The sequence below is a fragment of the Diceros bicornis genome, chromosome 41, assembly GCF_020826845.1.
Source record: "Diceros bicornis minor isolate mBicDic1 chromosome 41, mDicBic1.mat.cur, whole genome shotgun sequence".
NCBI classification, from domain to species: Eukaryota; Metazoa; Chordata; class Mammalia; order Perissodactyla; family Rhinocerotidae; genus Diceros; species Diceros bicornis.
Window position 1 is genome coordinate 171,096 of NC_080780.1, and position 24,991 is coordinate 196,086.

Here is a 24,991-nt window from a genome sequence, read left to right on the forward strand (position 1 = left end):
GCTTCCAGCTAAGTACCACTGAGTGACCCTAGCCAATGCCACTTGGAGCAAAAAAATCACCGAGCCAAGCCCTGCTTGAGTTTCTAACCTGTAAGATCTAACCTATAAAACCATGAGGTGTAATAAAATTGTGGAATCGTTTGTAATATAGTAACAGATAACTGGAATAATCCTTAATTTACATAAACAGATTTTATAAATCATTGAAAAGTCAAACACCTCAGTTAAGAGAGAGAGAAGATATTAATAGGCAATTTATAATAGAAATACAAATGACCATTAAACATATATAAAGAATCTCAGACTCACTAGTAATCAAATAAATGAGATTTCGGGGTTTTTTTAACCAACTGAAAAAAATTAAGGAAATTCAATTTTGGTAAGTCTAGAGGGAGTTAAGTACTTCTAAACATTATTTGTGGAAATGGAAACGGGCAGTTTGACGATAGGACATTTGGAAAGCGTTTTTAAATCTGAGGCAGAACCCAAGAATAAGGCAGGAAGAGAGACTGATAATTTGATTGTTGTACTAAAATGTAAAACATTTCCAAGACAAAAGAAATACTATTAACTAAGGCAAAATGTGTATTTGTCAGTGGCTTATCTAAAATTAGTGTTCATTTCTTGCTCAAATCACCATCCAGCACAGGTGAGCAGGTAGACTCTGCTCACCATGGACATCATGGACCTAGTCTGTTCCATTTGGTACCTCCACTAACTCCATGGCTCAGAGCCCTCCACAGGATCTTTTGTATCTGGCCAGATGAGAAAAAGAGTGAGAAAGATAACACAAAAAGTTTCACAGCCAGGTCTGGAAATGGTATATATCACTTCCACCCATATTCCATGGCCCCATCTAACTTCAGGGGAGGCCGACAAATGTGGTTCAACTGTGTGCTCAGGAGAAAAATGAAAAGGGGATTGATAAACATAATAGCATTTTCTCAGTTACCAAAAAACAAATGACAAACAAGAAGATTTAGTAACATATAAAGACTAATTTCCTTAAACACCTAAACAAAGAACACCTATAAATCAATAAACAAATAGAAAAACATTACAGGAAAAATGAACAAAAAATTTTAAGCAATTCAGAGCAAAGGAAGTATAAATGGCCAATAAACCTATCAACAAGCTCACTCATAATTAATTGTATGTTCATTTAGATAGTGAAATGTTATTTTTTATCAAATTTATTAAAATTTTCAGAAGGTTTTATAATACTGAGCTTTATTGAGTATGTAGGTCAAAGACACTTCGCAAAGCAATTATGCAATTGTAAATTGGTGCAATTTATTGAAGGGCTGGAGGTGTGGGAAATAGGGAGAGGTTGGTAAAAGGGTACAGACTTTCAGCTATAAAATGCATAGGGTCTGAGGATCTAACGTAAAACGTGGTGACTGTAGTTGCTATAGTTAATAATACTGTATTGTACAAGTGAAATTTAGTAAGAGAGTAGAACTTAAATGTCCTCACTGGAGGGCCGGCCCCATGGCTTGGCAGTTAAATGTGCTTGCTCCGCTGCTGGCGGCCCATGTTCAGATCCCGGGAGCGCACCGACGCACCGCTTCGCTGGCCATGCTGAGGCTGCATCCCACATACAACAACTAGAAGGATTTGCAGCTATGACATACAACTATCTACTGGGGCTTTGGGGGAAAAAATAAATAAATAAAAATTAAAAAAAAAAGATAAAAAACATGTCCTCACTGGAAAAAAATAAATATGTGAGGTGATACTGTGTTAATTAAGTAGATGGGGGTTATCCTTTCACATACATACATATATCAAATCACCATGATATACACTTTAAATATATTACAATTTTATATGTCAAATATACTTCAATAAGCGAAAGAAGCCAATCTTTTGAGGCTGGATGATTCCAGCTATATAACATTCTGGAAAAGGCAAAACTATGGTAGCAGTAAAAAGATCAGTGGTTGCCAGGGATTGGGGGTGGGAGGGAGAGACGAAGAGGCATAGAGGATTTTTAGGGTAGTGAAATACTCTGTAATACCATAATGATGGATACATGTCGTTATAAATTTGTCCAAATGTGTAAAGTGTGCAACACCAAGAGTGAACCCTAAGGTAAACCTTGGACTTTGGGTGATTATGATATGTCAATGTGAGTATGTGCATCAGTTGTAACAAATATACCATCTGGTGGGAGATGTTGATAATGGAGGAGGCTATGTGTGTGTGGGGGGGCAGGGAGTATATGGGAAATCTGTGTACCTTCCTCACAATTTTGCTATAATCCGAAAACTGCTCTAAAAAAATTAAAGTCATGTTTAAAAAATAAAATGAATTAAATTATTATAAGAAAAAGAGAATAAGTGTAGTTGATTTGGGCACATTTGAATGCAGTCATGCACCCCATAACAACGTTTTGGTCAACACTGAACCACATATACAATGGTGGTCCCATAAGATTAGTACCCTACAGCCTAGGTGTGTAGTAGACTATACTGTGTAGGTTTGTGTAAGTACACTCTATGGTGTTTGCACAATGACAAAATCACCTAATGATGCATTTCTCAGAATGTGCCCCGTCATCATGCAACACGTGACAGTATCTAATTCATGAGTCCAATATGGTACTCACAAGTAGAATCTCCCTCCAAAAACTTCACTGCTGTTATTGGAGGTGACTATCACACCAACCCCTTACTCTGAAAATCATTAATTAGAGAGAAGGAATTAAGGATATATCCTGCCACTCCAGAAAGAACTGTATTTCAGGGTAACCACATGGCCTCAATTCATAGGGTAGGCTCTTCCTTATGGAAGAGTGACAGCTAATAAGTGAAAGGAAACAGCAGTTAGGGAAATCAACCTTTTGTCATTCTGAATGAAGTAATTGATTCAGGTTATAATCATCAATGCATGCTAAAATCATTAGGTCAAAGGGCAATGAGGAACTGAGTATTCACATTAGTAGAAAAATATTACTTCATATTGACTAGTTAATAGTTCATTTTTAGGTTTTATGTTTATGTTTTTCCAAGGGGAAACACGTAACTTTACAATGGAAAGCTCTGGCTGTCACCACTTTATTCAAGGGACAATACTTAACATCACTAACAGTGGAACAGTCAGATATTATATGGCCCCTGGTGTAACCAAAATGAAGAACACAGTATCACATAAAATATTCTGGCCTTTCAAAGGTTCTGGCTCCACGCAGGGGTCTTGGGATTATCTCTTTATCTCAAGTAGGGCTCATGCCTCTGATTCTATCCCAGAAGGGAGGTTAATCCCCAATTCCCTTATATGAAGGTTGGGGACTCATCTCTACCTTTTGTCCTCTCAGGAACAAGATTCCCACAGGTTGACCAGGATCCATTTTATCTGGGATGTTTGTGTGTGTATTCTTAAGCTGAATTTTTGCTGCAGTTTTTTTTTTTTAGGATATCTCATCGGGTTTTAGTATCAGAGTTATGCTTATAGTCCACAAAATGAATGTGAAAACCTTCCCAGTACAGTGATGATCTGAGATGACCAGCTGCTACTACACAAATTAAGATACACCCCATGGGCTCCGAGCATTCACTAGGCCCTGCCCTCAAACAGGAGCAGGCCAAAGTTCTCATCGTGGGACCGGGGAGGGGCAGTAAACGGAACACATCTTACCACATTAAATATGTTCACAGTACTTATGGTGTTGCGCTCCGTATTACTTTTTAGAGCAAGCGGATTATTTGACATTTAAAAATGAGAAAAAGCGGCCACAGCTGTGGCCACTTCAGAATGGAGCGTCCTCAAAGAGTGCTGCAGGTGTACACGTTCTGGTTGGCAGATTCCAAGTTCTTAGGTATCAATTCACAGCAGGCAGGGATAGAAATCTACCTTCGTCCTGCTACTCCCTGAACGCTCAGCCCTTCGTACCCTGTCTGGCACATCACAGGCACTAAAGAAATATTTATTAAGTGAATGAACGAGTGAATAAATATGTCAATTCTGCCTTGAAGAAATCTAGCATACACCCATGACTCTACATCCCATTGTTACTACTCTAGCCAAAGCCATTATAGTCCCATCTCGCCCTCCTTTAATTCTTCCTCCACACTACAGACTTTTGTTTCCCTAAGCAACTGGATCACTACCTACCCTTTCTTAAAAATTGCCAATGGCTCTCGAATGCCAAACTCTTCAGAGAACTTTGTCTACTTTTCCAGCTTCAGCTCCAGTTTTATAAACCATCCACGTGAGCCTTGACTCTGAACAGGCCCTCGTATTCACGCTTCTGTACCTTTCCATCCACTCCCTGTACACATCTTGTAAAATCTCCCATCAAAACTCTCAAAGTCACTTCCTCTCTGACTTCCTGACCCCAGAGCAAGACTTCCTTACTCTGTGCCCATAGTCCTGTAAACATGATTCTTTTAGAGAACTTATTACATTAATTACACTTCAGTTGTTTACCCCCATTTCAGAATAATTCCTTACAGCAAAGATCAATTATTCATCTTTCATACCAAACTATTATAATAATGCTTGGTACTCCTTAATGGGTGCTCAAAAAGGCCTGAGTCCAATTTCTAACACTAGACAATTTCAGTTGCAAGTTAAGCATACCTCTCCACACTAAATTGGAACCCCGATCACAGCCTTTTCCCCTAGGAAATGTGTTCTGAGTTAGCAATAGAATCTCTCCCAATGAGCCAGCCCTAGTGGTCAGTGGTTAAGATTTGGCACTCTCACCGCCACAGCCCACGTTCATTTCCCAGTCGTGGAACCACACCACCCATCTGTCAGTTGTCATACTGTGGTGGCAGCTCACATAGAGAACTAAACTATCAACAGGATACAAAACCACGCACTGAAGCTTTAAAAAAAAAACTCTCCCAAGAGGAACCTCCCATACACTTAATATCGCACTTCATTTCAGTGTGTTTATGGACCCCAATAATCAAATTCCACGTCCCCAACAAACAGCGTGGCTGGAAATAGAGTTTCCCTTCTCACAAAATAGGCAACTTGGCAGAGTAGAAAGAAATCAGACTGTAGGGACACAAAATCAAGTTCTAACACTGGCTCCCACTCTTAGCTTAATACTTAAGCTCTAAGACTCAATTTGCCAATTTTTAAAATGTGGTGAATATGTACCTACTTTGCTAATTTGTTTGCTTTGTCGCAAACTAATAAAGCACTTAGCGCAATATAAACATTTCTTTTTAATTACAACTTCTGCCATGCAACAGGCATGAAATCTCCCCCACCACTATTTCCAGAAAGTAAGGTAATGCAGTTGTCACTTGCCACTTGCGAAAGGCTGTATGCATAATCCACATCCTTGCAACATGGGTTTTTTTTTTTTTTTTTTTTTTTTCCCCCAAAGCCCCAGTAGGTAGTTGTATGTCATAGCTGCACAGCGTTCTAGTTGCTGTATGTGGGATGCGGCCTCAGCATGGCTGGAGAAGCAGTGCGTCGGTGCGCACCCGGGATACGAACCCGGGCTGCCAGCAGCAGAGCACAGGCACTTAACCGCTAAGCCACGGGGCCGGCCCAGGGATTGTTTGTTCTTAGAAGTAAAATCTGAATTCTTTTAAAATGTTTTATATATTCTTTTTCAATTTATTCAAATTAATATTTTACCTTAAATGTCCTAGTTTTATAGTAGTGAGTGTTGGCTACCTTTCTTTTCACAAAGGTGCATCAATAGAGTGAGTGGACTCATGTGATCAGAAGTCACTTTATTTTCTTCTATATTAATGTACTCTTTGTAAACATATCCACCAGACTGTGCCTGACACAGCAATTGTTTCTTTTCATTAATAATGGCCATAACCTTAGAATCTAAAATTAATTATAAACTATTACCTCCCAGCCTCAACCCACATCAACTGATAAACCAATATAATGAAAAACAAGCTTCAGTCTTCTCCAGATATTTAATGCAAGACGCAGTGTAGCTACATTCCAGGAAACATGATCACCAGTAGGGGGGTTGTAGCCCTACTGAACCAAACAAATAAAAGTATTGTGATACAGCATTATATAGATGTATTTCTGTTCTTAACTGCTATAATGTAGACAGCTTGATAAATAAGGTCGTCTCTGGTGCTTTTTTTTTACTTTAGCAGGTTACATACTTTATAGATGAGACACACAATCAACTCTACTGGTTTAAGAGTTCTAAGTATTATTTTTACTATAGACCTTTTTTTTCTTGCAATTAAGATGGGAAGACCCAGCCTTTGGTATAAATAATTTATTTCCATTACAATATTTAAAGGATATCATCAGTGTTCGTTGTCATTTGTGTAGCCTTCTGGTAAGGGGGTGGCTAGAGCCTCTTTGCTCTCAGTAAGTGCTCTGGGCTGATGGATAAACACACTAAACTTAACACCTTGGTTGTTGGCAGCTCTGACAAAACCACTATTTGCAGTCATTGTGATGGCTTTTAGGGTGTCTCCTGTCCCAAAAATCATTAATGAGCGACTATTGATTTTTGAACTGGCCACTAGTTTCAAGGCACGTTCAGAAGGCTGGTCTGGCACCACATTAATTCGCTTAATTAGCATAGCAGCCCTTTCTCTCTCCCTCGGTCCTCCTAAGGTATCCAGAATAGACTGAAAATCCTTGACAGCAGATTCACAAGCAAACAACTCCTTGTCCTTCATGAATGCCTCCAGCTGTGGTAGTACCTGCTCTTTCCTCTCTTGCTCTGCTTGTTCTGTGAGGACTTTTTCTTTGAAGATGAAGTGGCAGCCTCCATAGCTGAGGGCAGACACATAGGTGATTAAAGTAGTAATGTCCAGATTTACTCTTTTGCACACATCAACCTTAATCTCTGTTGGAAACGCAACACTTGCTAGTATATTCTCTCGGTCTACTCTGGTCACCTGCAAAAGTTCAGGGCCCTCGTCATCGGATTCTCTCTCACTGAGCTGGAGTTCTTCAGGGTGATCTAACAGAGAGTTAACTGCTACTATGTCTCCTCGCACAGATATGCCCATTTCTTTCAGCTTCTCTGCCATGGGGCTGGAGACACTATTGTAAAATGCAAAGATGATGTGAGGGTTGCTATACTGCACTGGCTGCTGGTGACTGGCCTGGAGGAAGTCTTCAGCCTGCTCAATAATGCTTTTGTCACCATACTGGCCCCTGCCCAGCCAAATGTTATGCAGAGCTTCCGCCTTTCGGCCAATGGCTTTCACCCAGGTATGACCACCATTTGCAACTACATCCACCACAAGGGTCTGCTTTTCTCCCAAGGTATCTGTGTAACCAAAGACATGAAGTACACTAACAACTTCTTCCAGGTTTTCTGCAGAGTCCACTACGGCTCTCAGGTGTGTTAGATTAGTGCTTTGTAAATGGGATTCCTTAATAGCTACTTTCCCAGCTTCCACTTTTTGTAAGAATTTTAATTCTGCCTTCAATTTGCTGCACAGCTTTGCACCACCTTCTATGCCACCTTTTCTTGATCTAGAAAGTGATTCAGCTCTCTTGATCAGTTCCTTGGCTATGGCGATTCGTTCACAGAGCATGGAGTGTGCAGACATACTGACAGCATTATTTCTTTTCTGTGAAAAGAAAAAAAACAAGGCAAATTGAAACAGTCCTCAAAAATTATGGCAATAAATTCTTCACTGAGGATTGTAAAACCAATCTAGCAGCAAAGCCTACGGAGGCTGAGTCTATGAACCTGGGCTTCTGCATGCCCGACTCTGAAGTGACCCCCTCCTCTGATAGCTAAGGACAGGATGATGGCTATACTTTTGAACTATTTCTTAGGTATGCTGGATTCGGACACACTTTAGATCTTCATTTCTTCAGTGTGAAAGTCATGGGGTCCACAGCACGTCCCAGATCAGGTTAAAACACAGGAGGTAGCAATCTCCTATATCAGGAATTCCCTATGGGGAGCTTTACTCTTTGGTTGTAAAGGAATTCTAATAGAAGGCTCTGATAATAAAGATAAAATTAAAATGAAAATATCCACACAGACTAGCTGGTGAGCAAACTGTCCAAAGCAGGAGCGTCTCTCCTAAACTGACCACACCACGCCTGTCTAACCTTTCCCCCTCATGAGTGGGTCTCCTGTAACCGGCCGCCTCGTGATTTCCCAGGGCCACGGGGCACCCACCAGGGAACCACGACTCCTCCTTCCTGCATTCGACGTCAACCCAGCATATCGTCAAGACCGAAGGAACCCACCAACTCGGCTCCCGCTCCCACACCGAAGGAGGAGCCTGAAGATTAACTCAACTCCACGGGTGCCGCCCGCGGAGGGCGGGCCGGAGGTCGGCGGGGCCTTCCGGGCGGGCATCGGGCCCTGCCCGGTCCACCTGCACGGCTGGGCCCCCCAGGCAGGCTCGGGCTCAAGCAGCCCCGCGGCCAACGCCCGGGGAGGCGCGGGCCGGGCCCAGTCTTGCCCTCTCCTGGCCTCGGAAGGGGCGCCCCGCTCCCCACCCCTCCCGCCGTCCCCGGCTCCTCACCGGCAGCGCCCCGGACCGCGAGCGTGAGCGTGCGGGCACGTGCGCGCGCGAGGCCGGGACCCGCGGCAACGCTCACCCGGCTGCCTCCACCCAACTCGGGCCGCCGCGGCTGCTCCGCCGCCTCAGGCGCCTCCCCCGTCACGTGGCCCCGCGCCGGGTGACGCCGAGCCCGCGGTTCCCAGGCGGCAGCGCGGCCTCCCGAGCAGGCTGACGCTAACGCGGCGGCCATGTTTGTTGAGGGCAGCTGGCGTCTCGCGCTCGCGCCGCAGACGCCCGGGGGCGCGCAGCCACCTGGCCCCAGGTAAGGAGCAGGGGCGGAGCTCGCAGGGCTGGGCCGCACTCTGACGGGGGCGCCACCCGCTCGATCCCAGGCAGGCTGACCCCGCGCCCTAGCACCTAATCCTGATTGGACTTTGCCTGGGGCGGGAGTGGGTGCATTTTGGTGGAGCAAATCTCACGGTTGTGCCTAACTGCCTTGCTGCGGCCCAAGTACACCGTTTTGCTATCAAGCTCAAATCCCTACCGCCTGTCTTAGAAAACTTTTTGGCTTATTTTAACAGAAGAGCAAACAGGCTGAAGAGGCCTGTCAAAGGTTACACAGCTGGTAAGTGCTGGGGCCGAGATTTCTGACCCCAAGCCAAAGCACTTTCCACTGCACCGTCCTGGGCTCTCCATAGAAAGCGTGCTATTATAGAGATGTGCTGCCTTTCCGAAGAGGCCAAATGATCCGGTGGCTTCTGAGGGGCTGGGAAATTTATATTAGCCTAGTAGAGGGTCCAAAGTCACCCAAAAAGGTTAGGGCTTTGAGAAAGTAAGGCTAATTTTAACAATTAAAGAGGACTTCAAATTAAAATTAATCCTATATGTGCCTGCTCCTTCCTCAAACTTTACTTCAATGACAATAAAGGAATCAAAAAGGAAGAAACCCACGAAAACAAAAAGAACAAGAGATGACTGCACGTTTTGGAAAACAAAGCAGCAGTAACACTTATTCAATGCTAACCATACGGCAAGCATGGTTTTAAGTGCTTTTCACATATTAATTTACTCAATCCTCTTAACAACCTAAAAGGTAGATATATTTTACAGGTTAAATCCGCCACAGAGAGGTGATTTGCATCCAGGCAGCCTCTGCAGATGGAGGAGTCAGCAGAAGGGAGAAAACTGCCTGCATCAAGTGATTCACAAAGCAGAACCCCAGAAAGGCTTTGGAACTGCAGGTGCCTGGAAGGCAGAAGGCAGGGGAGCAGAGATGCGGAATTGAAAATGGGCATTGCTTAAGGCTGTATAAGGAACAAACACCCAAGTCCTCTCTCCCATCCAGTGCAGCTGGGCCATTGTCACCCATCTTTCCCCAGGCAGAAGACTAGAGTTTATGATGCTAAAGGTAGGGAATCAGAGGGGTTCTAGACACATTATGAAAAGAGTGGAAGTTTTCCTACAGAATGGTTAGATGCTGTGGGTCTCTTTTTTGCCTCTGCCAGAATGCTGGCACTCCTTTATCACTCTCCCTACCACCCTCTCCCCAAAACCTTTATTTTTCTATGGAAAAACTGAGCAAATGAAAGACCATAGAGAAATGGTTTCAGCATTCAGACATTCAGCACCTCCCAGTAAGTAGGTTTAGGACTCACAAATACAGCACTTTCAAACATTTTTCTGTTTGGAATTTGATGAAAACAGAAAGGAGAACAAAATGGTTTTTAAAATTATTCTTTAACTAGCATCCTCAGATAAAAGACACTTCAGCCATAAATCAAGAGAAAGATTCTTTTAAGAGGTGACAGAGTATAGGAAAGAGTTCTTCAAAATTAAAAACGATATCCCAAATCTTAAAACATCAATAGAAGACTAGGAAGAGTGGGTAAAAAATCTACTAGAAAGTAGAATAAAAAGACGAAAAATACAGCAAAAACAAAAGGGTCCAGTATCCAATTAATAGGAGTTTTAGAAAGAAAAACAAACAAAATGAAGAAATTTCTAAAAGAAATATTAGAAAATTTACCAAAACTGAAAGATCTGTTTCTACTACGAAAGGGCCTACTACTGAGTGCTGAGCACAATGAGTATTCAGAAACCCACATGAAGGCACATCCTTGTGAGATTTCAGACCACTGCAGATAAAAGAAAAGACAGCTGCAGAGGGGAAGAAAGGTGTCAACAAAAGATTTGGCCTCACACATACACAATATCATTAGGCTTCTCATCAGCAACACTGGAATCTAGAAGGGAGTAGAGAATGCTTTCAAAATGTGGAGATAGTTATTTCTAACCTAGAATTCTTAAACCCAGCCAATCAAGAGAGAGAGGAGAATAAAGATAGTCTCAAACATGCAACTAGCTTGGATGAGAGCAGGAAGAGAGAGAGTTCCAAGAGAGAAACTTCTTGGAATGGTGTGTGGAGGGGAGGGTTGGAGGGCTGGGGGAGAACTGTTAGATTACCTGATATCTGATCATGAGGAAAACAGTATGCAGAGGGTTTTACAATCCTGTTGTAATGGGGAAGAAGTAGTGACAGCTACACAGACAGCAAAGCAAACAAAACAGTGAGGCAACATCACCTCCAGTAAAATTATTTAGGAAATATAATCATAGTATACTTACATGGCCATAACAACCTTTTAAACTAAACATCGTGATCTAATTAAACTGAGGCAGAGAGCAGAAGTGAGGGTGGTATAAGAGTTCTAAATTCTCATCTTGCAGAATAGTAAGTTTATATAGTGGCTACACTTCAGGAATCCAGAAATAACCATATGAAATATGGAGGCGAGTACCTGACAGAATACCTAAAAAAGTTAAAAGTGATGAAACTCAGGGACATGGCCTCTGATGAAGTATTCACGTTATCTTTTTGGGGGAGGGTTGGGGGGGGGGTGAGGAAGATTAGCCCTGAGCTAACATCTGTGCCCATCTTCCTCTATTTTATATGTCGGACGCCTGCCACAGCACGGCTTGATAAGCAGTGCTTATGTCTGCACCTGGGATCCGAACCCGTGAACCACCGGGACTCCGAGCATGAGAACTTAACCACTATGCCACCAGGCCGGCCCCCTCTAACTTTTAAAATATGTTCATCCTTAGGAAGCTATCACTTACTTGGCAGCCAGGTACTGCTGGTTCTATGAGGTCCTCGGGAGCAGGGTTAAGGGAGGAGTCTGAATTAAAGGAACCACGTGAGGCAATGTGACATCAATACAGGACCACTGGACTGGGTTTCAGGAAAACAGGATTCTAAATGCAGGGAGCTACCAACTCTTCTATGTTCTTGGGCAAGAACTGAATGTCAGTTTGCATTTCTTTACAAGGGCTCAGAAAGCTAGCCTCCAGGGCAAGGAGGCACCGATAAGGAGGTGAGGTCAAGGACTGAGACCATGCACATACTTGATCAATTGAGGAAAACTCCTTTGATCACCCTCATCACTTAATCGGTGCCCAGCGAATGAGCACTGGCTAAAGAGCACTATCAGTCTTCTTCCTTACTCCCTGTTTCCTTTTCAGCTCCCTCAAGCTCCCACATATGTCAAGTTTAAACATTTCCATGTTTCATTGCTTATAATTACTCTGCAAACTTAAATTCATGGTTCAATGAGGAACTGGAAAAGAGAAAGGAAACAAGTGGAGGCAAAATTTTTAAGAGTGAGAAGATATAAACTGAACCAAAAATAGAGAGGGGCTAAGAACATCAGGAGCATTATGATACCTAAGTAAGATTAAAAGAAGCTAGAATCCACAGGCTAGAAATCACTTAAGAGTTCTGGAATGTTTCGGGATGCATGCAATGGGTTGCTAGACCAAAGAATTGAGTTTCCCAAGAACTGGGACAAAAAAGAAACGACTTAATTTTAACGTCAATGAAAAGAATAAACAGAACAAAGGGAGAAGTGTTCTAAGCAACTTCAATTGAATTGGGCTTTGTATTTAATGGGGGCAAGAGGCAGAGAACAGACTCTGGACACAAACCGGCTTCAGCTCATTTTCCCTTTATTCTGTAGGACTCACTCTGTTAGCACCCTATAAGAACCTCCACATGCCTTCCTTTTGTCCTAAATATAAATGCCTTTACTTCTCCCTTTGATTTGTAGAATTTTGGCATTCCTCTGCTTTTTTAATATTGGACATTAGAGAGGGCCTAAGAAAATTCAAAGGCAGCTAAAACTTACAGCATACTTAACTATTAACCTCACCAGGGCTTTCAGTTGTATTATCAAATATAGCCCTTAGAAAACCCTCTGAGATAATTACCTTGTGCAGTTGCTCACCCAGTAAGTGGAAGAGTTGAGACCTGACTCCAAAAACCATTCCTTTTTGCCACTACGTTCTCTTTCTAGTGTGCTGGACTCTCAATATACTAAAAGCCCATAAGGAGAGATTATTAGATGAGGCCTTCAAGACAAACATCTTGAAATAGGAGGTCAAGTTGGCATCTCCCATGTCTCACAATAATGCTTCTGCCACCTATAATCAGATAGAGGTGATATAGTAATAGTGGGTAGAATTGGGAATTCTGACAAGAATGCTCCAAGATAAGGTTCTTTTCCCCTAAACCTGGCTATGTCTTAATCAAAATCTTTTCAGCTACATTAAAATCATGGAAATGCCTACTTTCTCTGTGTTAGTAAGAATAATGACGTTCATAAATTCTCCCTATGTTCTGTGAGCCAGACCAATGACATGATTTCTCTTATCCTAAGATGCCTTAAAAAAACAAAGTAACAAAACTAAGTACTATGCCTTCACTATATAATGAAAAAAGAGTTCAGATACTCCATTATTTGCTTGCTTATATGGACCTTAATTTGCAGTGAAGGTTCTGATTACACTGAGATTACATGAATGAGGGAGATCCTTAAGCCACCGTTTTGGCGCTTAAGTATTAGTATTTTATTTCCAGCACTCATGTTCATCCTTGAGTTAAAAAGGTCTCGCAGAATCAAGGGGGCTCTTTTTAAATACATTTAACTACTTTACTGATAGAGAAACCAACAGGAACCAGAGACCAGTTTTTAGTTACTCACATAATAGATCTCCTATAGGAGACTGTTTGGCTTAGCATTCTGCACAGCTCCAGTGCAGTCTCACCAAGCATCCTCAGGTTTCACTGATCCACACCTAATGGTGCCTAAAAAACATCTACACTTCCTACCTTGTCTCACGAATCCAGGAAAAGTCTGTAGATTCTCCCAGCTTTAAAAGCAGTGATGTCTACCAAAATCGGCACTGTGCTTTACTGAAGCACAGACAACATCTGCTAGTAAAGAGGGTAACAAGATTTGACTTAACCAAAATTGCATGAAGACTAAAGAGTGATTTCACCATTCTGCTTTGCAATGTAGTTTCCAGAAATCAACTGTGATAAAAAGTAGGAAACAATTATGTTAAAATTTTACTAACTCTTAAAAAGCTAGAAGTTGGATTTAACAGTTTATTATGATTTGTGTCATTTTAAAAACATCAGTCCATTAAACCATGTAGAAATAAGTATGCAAAAAGTCTGCAAAACAAAACATACTTTAAACACGTTTAAGTAGAGAGATTATCTGAAATTCCGGAATTTTCAGTCACTTCATTATTATGCTATGGCAGCCAAGTAATCCTTCACTTCGGTTGGAGTAAGCCTCCTAAATCCAGCTTCATTACAGATTCCAACTTCTATGTTATCTTCTGTCATTTGCCCTTCAAAGCTTTCCTATTGAAGAGGGAGGAAAAAGGTCAATTTTCCAAGCAGTTAATTACAAAGTCATTATAAATCCAATTGTTAGATATTGAACTAACCTTTAGGGTTAATATGGCTGTATGAATGGCATCTTCAAGTTCCAGATCTTCATTATATCTAAAGAATTTTTTGAAAGAAAAAAAAAATGATATATGGCACTATTTACATTATTTATGACTACTTATAAACACAATGATAACAATAGGATAAGATTTTTTAAAAATCTAAAACACTCTTATAAATACTAAATTACAGATTAATTCTTTTAGTCACCTGATTGCAATAGCTGTCTCCAAATAAGAAACTGACAATTATTTGGTGTGCATCCCAACATCATGAAGAGTGTAATCCTAAGAGGAGTTTATTTTAGGAAACATCTTTAAGTATAAATATTTTAATATAATCAGAATGTGGTGGCAATATTATATTAATTTTTAAAAATAAAGCAGAGAAATTAGATTGCTAAAATTTCTGTCTGTTCTTATAACTTCATGTGAAATGTCTCAGACTCACTAATAATATGCAAAAGGAAAAGGAAAGTGCTTTAAGATCCTGAGAATAATTAAGTTTACCAATTAATGTCAGGTCTAAGACTTTTAGTAATCTTAACCTTAACCTTATGTGAAAAAGGTACTGAGAAGGTTATCTGTTGGTTCAAGTCAATTACAAACTTTTTCCATTCAAAATGTAACACAGTTTTTGGTGGTCTACAATAATGCTGAGTCTAGAATAGAATGCAGCTGGAAATAAGTGAGAGCAGTCTGTTGTGCTAGGGCAGTGAGAGAAGATTTTTACATAGTGCTCTACTTTTTATCAAGCAAATACATCTTATATTTAATGTACCATCAACACCAAGTATTTAGCCTCACAATTTTTTTTTGTAATTGTCATAGTGTAAACTGTTATCACTTAAATCATTTAAAAATTTTCCTCCTGAGACTTTTTCTCCAAATCCAATGTTCTTTTTTATTTTTGAGATGGTAGGAAAAATAAGGTAAAAAATAACAATATTTAGAAAACAACCGTAAGAATGTGGAAAGAGAAGTTCATAAGAAATGAATAATATTACCACTTAGTATACTGAAGGCTAGGGAGCCAGGGTGGAGAGAAATTTTTTGTTTGTTTTATCTGTAACTAGGCCCAAACACAGAGTAATACAACAAATTTATTTAGACTCATGATATTAATTAAAGAGAGCTGAAAACCATAAAATAAGTTTGCTAACGAGTCTAGTTACAGTGAGCCTACCTTTTCTCAAGGAAAGTTTTCCCATTCACATAGTTCTTTCCCATTGCTGTGGCTTTCCAGGCAAAGTAAGCTCCCTAGTCAGGAAGGGAAGAGGAAAGACTGTATTTAAACCACTAATCTAATTATATCACCCCATTTATTTTTTAGCTCTATAATTTGTCTCTAACTTCAAGGGTCATAGAGTATCTACTGGAATGCAATGGAATATGTCACAAAATAGATTATTTTTAAAAAAGGTTTGAGGGCTAAATAACCAAGAGGCATGAAAAAACTTTTGGAGGTTAGAGGTACTTGATTGAGGTGATGGTTTCCTCAGGTGTTTACATACATCAAAACTCATCAAATTGTACACTTCAAACATGTGCAATTTATTGTACACAATTTATGTAAAAAAAAGCAAGTTAAAGGAAACTGAAATTAACTTAAAAGGAATATTTTAGCTTATGAGGATTGAAGGGCTCTAAAAACCTGTCATTTATATCTGAAAAAAGATGATCACTTCTTCATCATCATTAGTGAATAAATTAAAAAGAGAGAGCTTTTCATTAAAAATATTCAAAAGTTTTGCTATTTTGTAATCTAATGTTAAATGAAAGCAGCAGCAATGTCATATATAACATGGCCTCACCTGTTGAAAAAATACATGTGCACAAACAAAAAAATACTGAAAGAAACACAGCAAACATATCTTAAAAGAAACAACTGCCTTTTAGATACAACAGAGGAAAAAAGGGCAAAAGATGAAACCTGGATTCCAGTGATGGTGGCTTCTGCTACCCACTGGAAAGGAGAGTAAGAGGGCTTGTCATTTAGCTTCAGAAGCTCAAAGATGGGTAACACTGTCAAAGTTCCCAAAATATTTAATTTTTCTGATTTAAGTAACAAACGACCAAATATTTTTCTTTTATCTTTTCAGACTACAAGGTTAGATCATTTAAGATTTGAATTGAGTGAACCTGCAATTATCTAATGATCCATAAACTATGAAAGATCAGTTCCTAACCATGGATTTTTTCTTTCAGTTCTCCTCACAGCAAATGCGACAGATGTGGAGCAGTAGTATCCTCTATAAACACCTTCTAACTCAGATACCAATCTTCTGCTTTAGAGCAGACAACTCACTCATTTTGCAAAACACTGAAATCAAGACAGTTACACCAATGCTTGTGCAGGAAGAGTCACACTCAAGTCAGCCCCAAGATGAAACCGATGGCAGAAAGTACGTTACTGCCCCTTTATCCATCGTTTCACTTTCCGAGGTTTCAGTTGCCCGTGGTCTACCTCAGTCCGAAAATACTAAATGGAAAATTCTAGAGATAAACAATTCATAAGTTTTAAATTGTGTACCGTTCTGAGTAGTGTGATGAAATCTCACGCTCCATCCCACCCAGGACACGAATCATTCCTTTGTCCAGCATATCCATGCTGTGTATGCTACTGGCCTGTTAGCCAGTAGCTTATCTTGGTTATCAGATCCACAGTCACAGTACTGCAGTGCTTTTGTTCAAGTAACCCTTATTTTACTTAATAATGGCTCCAAAGCCAACTTTATTATTAGTTATTATTGTTGTTAATCTCTTACTGTGCCTGATTTATAAATTAAACTTTATCATAGGTGCGTATGTATAGGAAAAAAACATACTATTTATAGGGTTCAGTACTATCTGCAGTTTCAGGCATCCACTGGGGGTCTTGGAACATATCCCCTCCCCAGATAAGGGGGCACTACTGTACAACACTGTGCTCTAGACCTGTATCTTTCATTACAATATTTCTCGAGTTCCACCGATTTAAAGAGATTCAATAACAACTATTTCAACAAACCATTCAAGTGTGTGAAGTCAATGAACAAGACAGAAGAACTAAGGGCAGAAATAATGTAGCTTCCACATCAGAAGACTCAATTACCAACATTTTAAATGTGCAAATGAATATGCACTAGTTCACAATTTCTAAAGCCCAAATGAAAAAGAGAAATACTGCTAAATTTAAAAATTTTTATGGTTATTGTTTTTATTAGATAATCAAAGAGCACCTTAACAAATCGCTTAAATACATCTGATGATACTTACAGATGGGTCTGACTGAAATAAATACGGTCGTCCCTCATTCCAACCACAAATTAGTAAAGAAACTCCAAAAGGACGAACACCACTGAAGAAAGGAAAATGAAAATTACTTGGCATCTTCATGGTGTTAAAGTCAACCTAAGGTAAGAATTTATTAATACTCTCAAGTAAAACAAATTATCAGGTAAACTACATTAGATTTGTAAGTTCCTTAAGTATTTAACACCTTGCTGAACAAATCAAATCAAAATGAATTCTCTTTATGGTATAAGAAACAGTAGCCAAATCATTTTGGTAAATGGAGTGTCACAAATACTGAGGTTAGTAAGTGTGAAATAACATTTAGTGCCCTAACAAAATGACAAATGCAGCTTTTCCAGTGGATTTACATATCAGCAACTACCTTTCCACGTCCACCCCTACACTCAAAAGAATTAAAATGAATATGGATGTTCAAAGAGCTATTGCCTTCATCATGTGCTTACAATCATTTCTAACTGGAAAGATAAATTTGGAGGCAGCAACGACTATCTGCCCATAAAGAAGAGTTTTAATCACTGGCAAAAGGGCTTTGTCTATCTAGAAGTGGCTTTCTGCTGTGATAGGAACAGCAAGAAAACATCAAACATTTTCCCTTAAGAAAATATTCTAAGATCAGAAATACTCATCACAGTGATTTTCTCTACTAGTTAAGCAAATACAGGAATAATAAGTCCTCTTTTTTTTAATACATCTACTCTTGTAAAATGATTTTTTCTTCCTAATTCATGACACATTTCAAGTAATAAAATCAGCTTACCCTGACTGGGTGTATTCTTGCATCACAGAAGCTACTCTCTGTACCAGCTGAGCTGTGGGAATGGGTTCTTGGTAAACAAGATAGTATTGCTGAGCTAGTTTCCGAGCTCTGTGCACAAGCACTCTAGTAAATAAGAAAGAAAGAAGGTTTAATTAAAATTAAGATGCTCTACTACCTAAAGATTCATTCTCCTATAGGCATATACCTACAGTTCAAGTTTAACATGTATCTCTTTAGTAGGAGCTATCAACTCAAAGCCAGTCTTGCTCTCACATCGGATTCCCGTTAATTTACAAGAAAATATCAGAGCACCACAGAGGAGCTGAGCCATAGGAGATGGACAGGGCAAAAGAAAGAAAATTAGGGACTACGGGTACCAATCAGCTTAGCAGTAACCGATTTAGTATACACACCGAGAGCTTTATCTCCAGGGCCTCTTCAAGACTGTGCCCCCTTATCCTAAGGGCAGTCACTCTCTCTTTTTAAATCTCAATTCAGCAAAGACACACACAATTTCAGGTATTTTTTTCTTACTCTGCCTCAATCTTTTTTTTTTTTTTAATTTTTTGTTTATTGCAGTAACATTGGTTTATAACATTGTATAAATTTCAGGTGTACATCATTATACTTCTATTTCTGCATAGATTACATCATGTTCACCACCCAAATACTAACTACAACGCATCACCACACACATGTGCCGAATTATCCCTTTCGCCTTCCTCCCTCCCCCCTTTCCCTCTGGTAACCACCAATCCAATCTCTGTCTCTATGTGTTTGCTTATTGTTGTTATTATCTACTACTTAATGAAGGAAAACATACGGTATTTGACCTTCTCCCTCTGACTTATTTCACTTTTTTCAGTTCTGTCTCAGGGGTAATTTTTCCACGAGTAGTTGTAAATTGGCTGTGTCCGCGGGAGGAGGTGAGTTCAGAGTCTGCCTACGCTGCCATCTTGACTTCTCCCCTGCCTCAATCTTTTCCATAGACTGCACTTTAAAGAGTACCTTTCAGAGATTAACAGCAAGAAACTACTTATAACTTAAAAAATATAAAATTTGTCAAAAGATACTAAGAATATACTATATAACAATCAAATATATTAGCAAGACAAATAGGATCCTTTAGCTGCACAGGTGCTACTGCTCTGAACCATGCACATTATCCCTCTGTAAATACGTCCTGTCCCTCTCAGTTTATTGTCAGTGGTAGCACACTGCAGTAGCGCGCCTATACAGCAGTACCAGGATCCACCGTAGGGAAGCCTGATCACATTCCATCAACACTGTTGCTTTTAAATTCACCTCGGTGAAATTCGGCTCTACAGATTATCTTGTTCCACAAAATCAAGAATGAAGTAATAATACTCCCTTTACTTGTTAAATGATAAACACAGAAAACTGTCAATCTCTTTCAACTTGCTGGTACCCTGATGTAACAGGACTACTCTCTCTTTTCCTACATATAAATATAAAAGGAGTGACTATATGAGCATCTGGATCCTGATTGGCTGCCATACTCAGTAACTTTCAGTGGCTTTTAAGAATTTTGTTCCATTGCTAAGAATAGAAATAAATATAATGAAGTTAACTCTGGATGGTGATGCTTTCTTTTGCTTCCTGACAACTTTTTTTTTAATATAGTTTATTATAACTTGTATTGCTTTTATTGTTTTAAAATGCATTAAAGAAAAGCAAAGCCCTTGAAGCCCAGCCCTTGGATGGTGGAAGAGGGATTGTAATCAGAAGGGAAAAACCACTAAAGAGAGATGAGAAGAATACATACTACATCCATATCCTCTTTTACAACTGAGTTATCCTCCTTAAAGTAACCCTCCGTCTGTTCCACACAGGCAAACTAAATTCAACTGCCAATGATGCTGCTGTTGCTAAACAAAACACAAAAATGAGGAGTTGGGAGATTAAAGAAAAAACATCCCTTAATTTTTCTCCTCAAAGTATAGATTACAAGCAATTCATGAGATGCTGAGAAAAACAACAAATAGCATAAAGTACCTGTAATCTGGGCCCATGCCACTATACACCAAGCCTATATGCTTGGTAATTGGCTCCACTTTGTGGACACTTCGCTCATCATACAGAATGGATTTCTGTTTCTTCTCAGTTGCTAATACCACACCATTTGCAGCTTAAAAAAAAAAAAAAAAAACTAAATGTTTAATTGTTTAAAGACTCTGCTTCAAATTTTCTAATTATGAATGCATTTCACCCAAACTCCTTTCTTTCCTCTTATTTATAAAACTTTTTCTTCTGGATTTCTATATCACAATTACCTAAAGAATGGTATAATTATATGACTAGCTGGTATAATTATATGAATATAATGGTATAATTATATGAATGAAATAATTATAATACTTTTAGTTTAAGTTTTATAATTAAGTTTTTCTAAATTATAGGAAGGACAAAAACAGCCAGAGAACAATGATATATAACCAATGGAAAAACAAAAGAATACTCAGTTTTCTGAATGGGCAAAATTTATGGATTATTACAACTAATAGATAAAGGTGCTATATTTATTTTGAAAAACATTTTTAATCACCTAAAGCTTATTACTTTCTTTAAACCTCAGAATACTGTAAATTAACAAAAAGAATTGTTAAAAATTATGCTACCACAGCTGCTTATTTATAAATTAATTACTAATTAATTCCAAAAGAACACTAGGATAACTATTAACAGGTATCTGAAATGAATGAAGCATTTAATTACCTTTAATTCCCACTGAAGGGGCTCCTCCAGCTACAGCAGCCAAAGCATATTCAATCTGGACAAGTTTACCAGACGGGCTTAAAAAGAAACAAAGGTAAATTCACACATTCTCAAATATTTATTATAGGAACATCTCTGAGAAAAGGCAGATATATAGGTCAAATCCATTAATCAAGCACCAAGGAAAAGCTGGGCTTTGAAATTTATCATGAAGTTGGACAGAAACTAAGTTTACCAGGCGATTTGAACATATTCATAGTGAAGCACTCATCTTTCCTTTGGCTGTTTTTTCTTGTCTGCCACTGAAAGCAGCCTTACTGTTGCCTTTCACCACTTACCAATCTTGTGACTGTGGGCAAGTTATTTAACCTCTCTGTGTCTGTTTTCTCATCTGTAAAATGAGGATACTACTACTACAGTAGTTACCTATTTCAAAGGTTGCTGTGAAGAGTAAATGAAGTGATGCTTATAAAAGTTGCTGGCACAAAAGTAGCACTAAGTAAACACTGAACAGTAGTATTATTAAGAACATGCATGTGCCTGTTAACACCCAAACAACAGCATACATTTCATGTAGGCAGGAGTCATACATTTTAGAAAGGAGACATGGCCTAAGATGTAAGACCTAGATGTCAGTCACACCAAAGTATTTTCAATATAATATAAAACTATTTCTAGAAGCCATGAGCTCGTTACACTTAAAAATCTGGCTCCATGGGTTTGGTGGCCAAACACTAGTCTCAAACTGGCCTTTTAGGTCATACTTCATCTCAATCTAGTTGTTGAATTACAATCATCACAAACCTTGCAGACCAACCTTATTTTACAGAGAAAGAAAAAGTCCCTGAGTGAAAGTAATTTGTCTAAAGTGACACAGCTAGGTCTATATCTCCAGCCTACTACTAAAAAGACAATTTTGATTTTCAGAAGGTCATCTGTTATATGTTCATAAAATTACGGATACTCCTTTTGTCATTCAAGTCTCAACTCGCACCATGCGACCTTGCTCCAGACACACAGACTACTCTTAGATTTCAAAACACCTCTGACAAAGCCAATCCCTCTGTCTGGAACACATTCCCCCACTGCCTAATGAACTCGTTCCTGGTCATCCTCCAGTCCTTAGTAGAAATGTCATGTCCTCAGGGAAGCTGCCCTGACCACCCAGACTAGGTCGAATCCTATACATTCATGCCTATGGTGTCCTGTACTTCCTCTTGGGCTAAGATTCATCATACTTGGATTATTTTTACATTATTTGTCTTCCTCAACAAAGTATAAGCTCTGTTTGGTCAGGATTCCAGCACATAACCTAGTACCAGGAGTCCACAAATCTTTTGATTGAGAGAGACATATCTAGACCTATTTAAGAAATAAGCCTAAACACAGCAGTTTAATGCCTTAAATGACAAAACTAGCTGACGAGAGTGGAATAACATCAACAGGCATTTAAATTAAAAAATTAGGCTGTACCTGATTTCCTTTAATGGTCACTATTTCAATAATCATATCATGACTTTCTGGGTCTAACCAGTTGTCAATTATTATTTAATACCTAGTTCAACAACCTCTGGGGAACATTTTAATGGCTCAAACTTAACAGATACCTTTTCTCTGATCCCGTAATCACCTGTATATACCTTTACCATTGTCTTTCTGTGTGAAAGCTCACTAACCTATGAGTTCACTGAGCACTCACCCATCTTTGTATTCAATCATGCCACTACCCCCACCCCAAAGCACCAGCATCACTACCTGGGATAACTGAAATAGCGTTCTAACTAGTTTTCCTCTTTTTCACCCTTCCTTCCATTCCCTCAGCCAGTTACCTTTGTACTCCTTCACTTAAATCTCATAATTACTTCTTGGTTCAAAATAAGAACTCTTTACTATTGCCTATGGGACCCTTCATGATTGGCCCTGACCCACACTAACTTCTTGTTCACTTACTCTAGCACAGGGCTCTTCCGTCAATTCCTTTAAGAGTTAAACTTCTTTCCCAGCTTCAGGACTTTCATTTGCTATTCCCTCTGTCCACTCTCTCTACCCCTAAATCTTCAAAGAGCTGGCTCCTTTTCATCTTCCAATCTCAAAAATCACACCCAAGCACTGGCCTTTTCTGACTAGCCAATCTGAAGTTATGTTCCTTCTTTCACCCTCTTTTTATAAAAATTCCTGAGCAAGAGAAAAACATTTTTCAAATGTAGGCACCAATCTGTTTACTCATTTACTGTCAATATCCCTAACTGAACGTAATCCACAAGAACACCTTTCCACTCTACATAACAGTCTCTTGTCACTTCCACCATTAAGAGTTTAATTCTGATTACCACAGGCTAGAAACAAATGTTTTCTTTTTTTATCTAAAACAGAGTTGAACCATCATGTTAAAAAACAAGAGTTTACTTTAATAAAGCAATTTATTTTAAAGAGATTCAGTCCCTGATGATATATGGCTGTTTTATGTTTCAGCTCCACTAGGACTACATGTTCTTAGACATACAGGACTACGTTCACTTTGTTCACAAATACAAACAGTGGCTACCTGGGGCACATACTGTTCTCTGTCATTGTATATGATGAGATCTTTTATTACAGAATTAAATTAATTTCATTCAAAGGTAAAAAAAAAAAACACTATTACATACCCTCATTTATTAATGAAAACTGTCAAGAGTCAGGAAGGTATTTTAGGATTTTAAGAAGACAACTAATGGAAGTGTTTTAATTCTCATCAGAATGAACTCAGTTTGAATGTTAACTCAGCTACTCACTATGACCTTGCACAAGTTGTTCATTTTGTCCGACCAGTGGTGAGCTCATCGGTAGATGCTGCGATAACATTTATCACACACGGTAGTGGAAGGAGATGGAGAGGTTCAGTTGCACCCACACAGAAAGGACTCAACAAGTTAAATCCCGCCTGCCTTCAGCCGTCAGACAGGACTACATTTTAACTAAATGAGGCATTACTGATCCGTAAGAAAATGACCAAATTGAATCCTTCCCGGTGGATTTATTAAATCCTTCGATGATAGTTTCCTCACGTTGAGAACGACGGTTCATCTCAATCGTATTTGGAAGAATATACTTATTATTTTAATCTCTTGTTCTAAAACAGAAAAGCCTACAATCTTTTTTAAACATATCCGCCTCCAAAAAAAAAAAAAAAATTGGCCACGCAAATGTAGTCCAGTAGTTTGGGGCTCACCAAGGCGATAGGAAAATTAGCGTTTTCATCGTTAGTCCTCATGTTCCTCCTAAACGGGGTAACGAAGAAACCGAAAGCGGGAGATCTCGAAAGACACCAGTGCCAAAGGGAGACTAAGACTCAGATCAAACTGTAAAGTTGAGGTTTTTCGAGAAAAAGGGACCCCACAGATCTGGCCAAGATTCCGAGGTCCAGAAGCTCCCAAAGCAGGCCCACTTGGGTCAGGAAAGAAATCCCGAGTTCTGAACGGGACGCCCGGAGATAGCTAATACAAATCTGCCTTCTTTTCTAGTCTCCAAAGTGAAAGCAAATCCTGGCTGAGGGCCTTACCCTCCCGCAACTCCGAGGTCGCCCCGGATCCCCAGACCCAAGTTCCCGCGGCCTCCCGGGACCGCTGCTCCCCGAACCCCGGGCGGGCCGGGCAAATGACTTTGCAAAGCCGCATTTCCACCTCCATTCGCTAATAGGCCCTCCGAAAGCACCAAGCCAGAGAGACCAGGACGGAAAAAACCCGGTCGGCAGAGCTCCTGCAATCTCGGCTACGCGGAGGACCTCCGGGACCCCTTCCCTACCTGAATGTTGTCAGCGAAAAGCTGTAACCTCGCTCCGCCATCTTTACCCGAAGAGCCAAGGCACATCCGCACACATGCGCACTGCGGCCAGTTTCTTTTCATTTCCCCTCCCCGCTCCTTCCTTTCTCTCTCTTTGATTGGAGGAGAGTCGGAGCCGCTCCAGGGGCATGCTGGGCGTTGTAGTTAA

At 39.8% G+C, this 24,991-nt stretch overlaps 2 protein-coding genes across 2 annotated transcripts; both read right to left on the minus strand.

Moving 5' to 3' along the window:
* Positions 1 to 6,205: 6,205 nt before the first annotated feature.
* On the minus strand, positions 6,206 to 8,546 carry C41H7orf25 (chromosome 41 C7orf25 homolog). Its single transcript, XM_058534675.1, has 2 exons — positions 8,454 to 8,546; positions 6,206 to 7,538 (listed from the first exon to the last, which is right to left on the minus strand). The coding sequence occupies exon 2, from the start codon at positions 7,515 to 7,517 to the stop codon at positions 6,252 to 6,254; it is 1,266 nt and encodes a 421-aa protein (XP_058390658.1). The 5' UTR covers positions 7,518 to 7,538; positions 8,454 to 8,546; the 3' UTR covers positions 6,206 to 6,251.
* A 5,318-nt stretch (positions 8,547 to 13,864) lies between these two features.
* Positions 13,865 to 24,901, minus strand: PSMA2 (proteasome 20S subunit alpha 2). The gene is made up of 8 exons (XM_058534677.1): positions 24,805 to 24,901; positions 21,022 to 21,098; positions 20,302 to 20,434; positions 18,286 to 18,408; positions 17,490 to 17,571; positions 15,418 to 15,491; positions 14,229 to 14,286; positions 13,865 to 14,142 (listed from the first exon to the last, which is right to left on the minus strand). The coding sequence occupies exons 1-8, from the start codon at positions 24,843 to 24,845 to the stop codon at positions 14,026 to 14,028; spliced, it is 705 nt and encodes a 234-aa protein (XP_058390660.1). The 5' UTR covers positions 24,846 to 24,901; the 3' UTR covers positions 13,865 to 14,025.
* Positions 24,902 to 24,991: the final 90 nt, after the last annotated feature.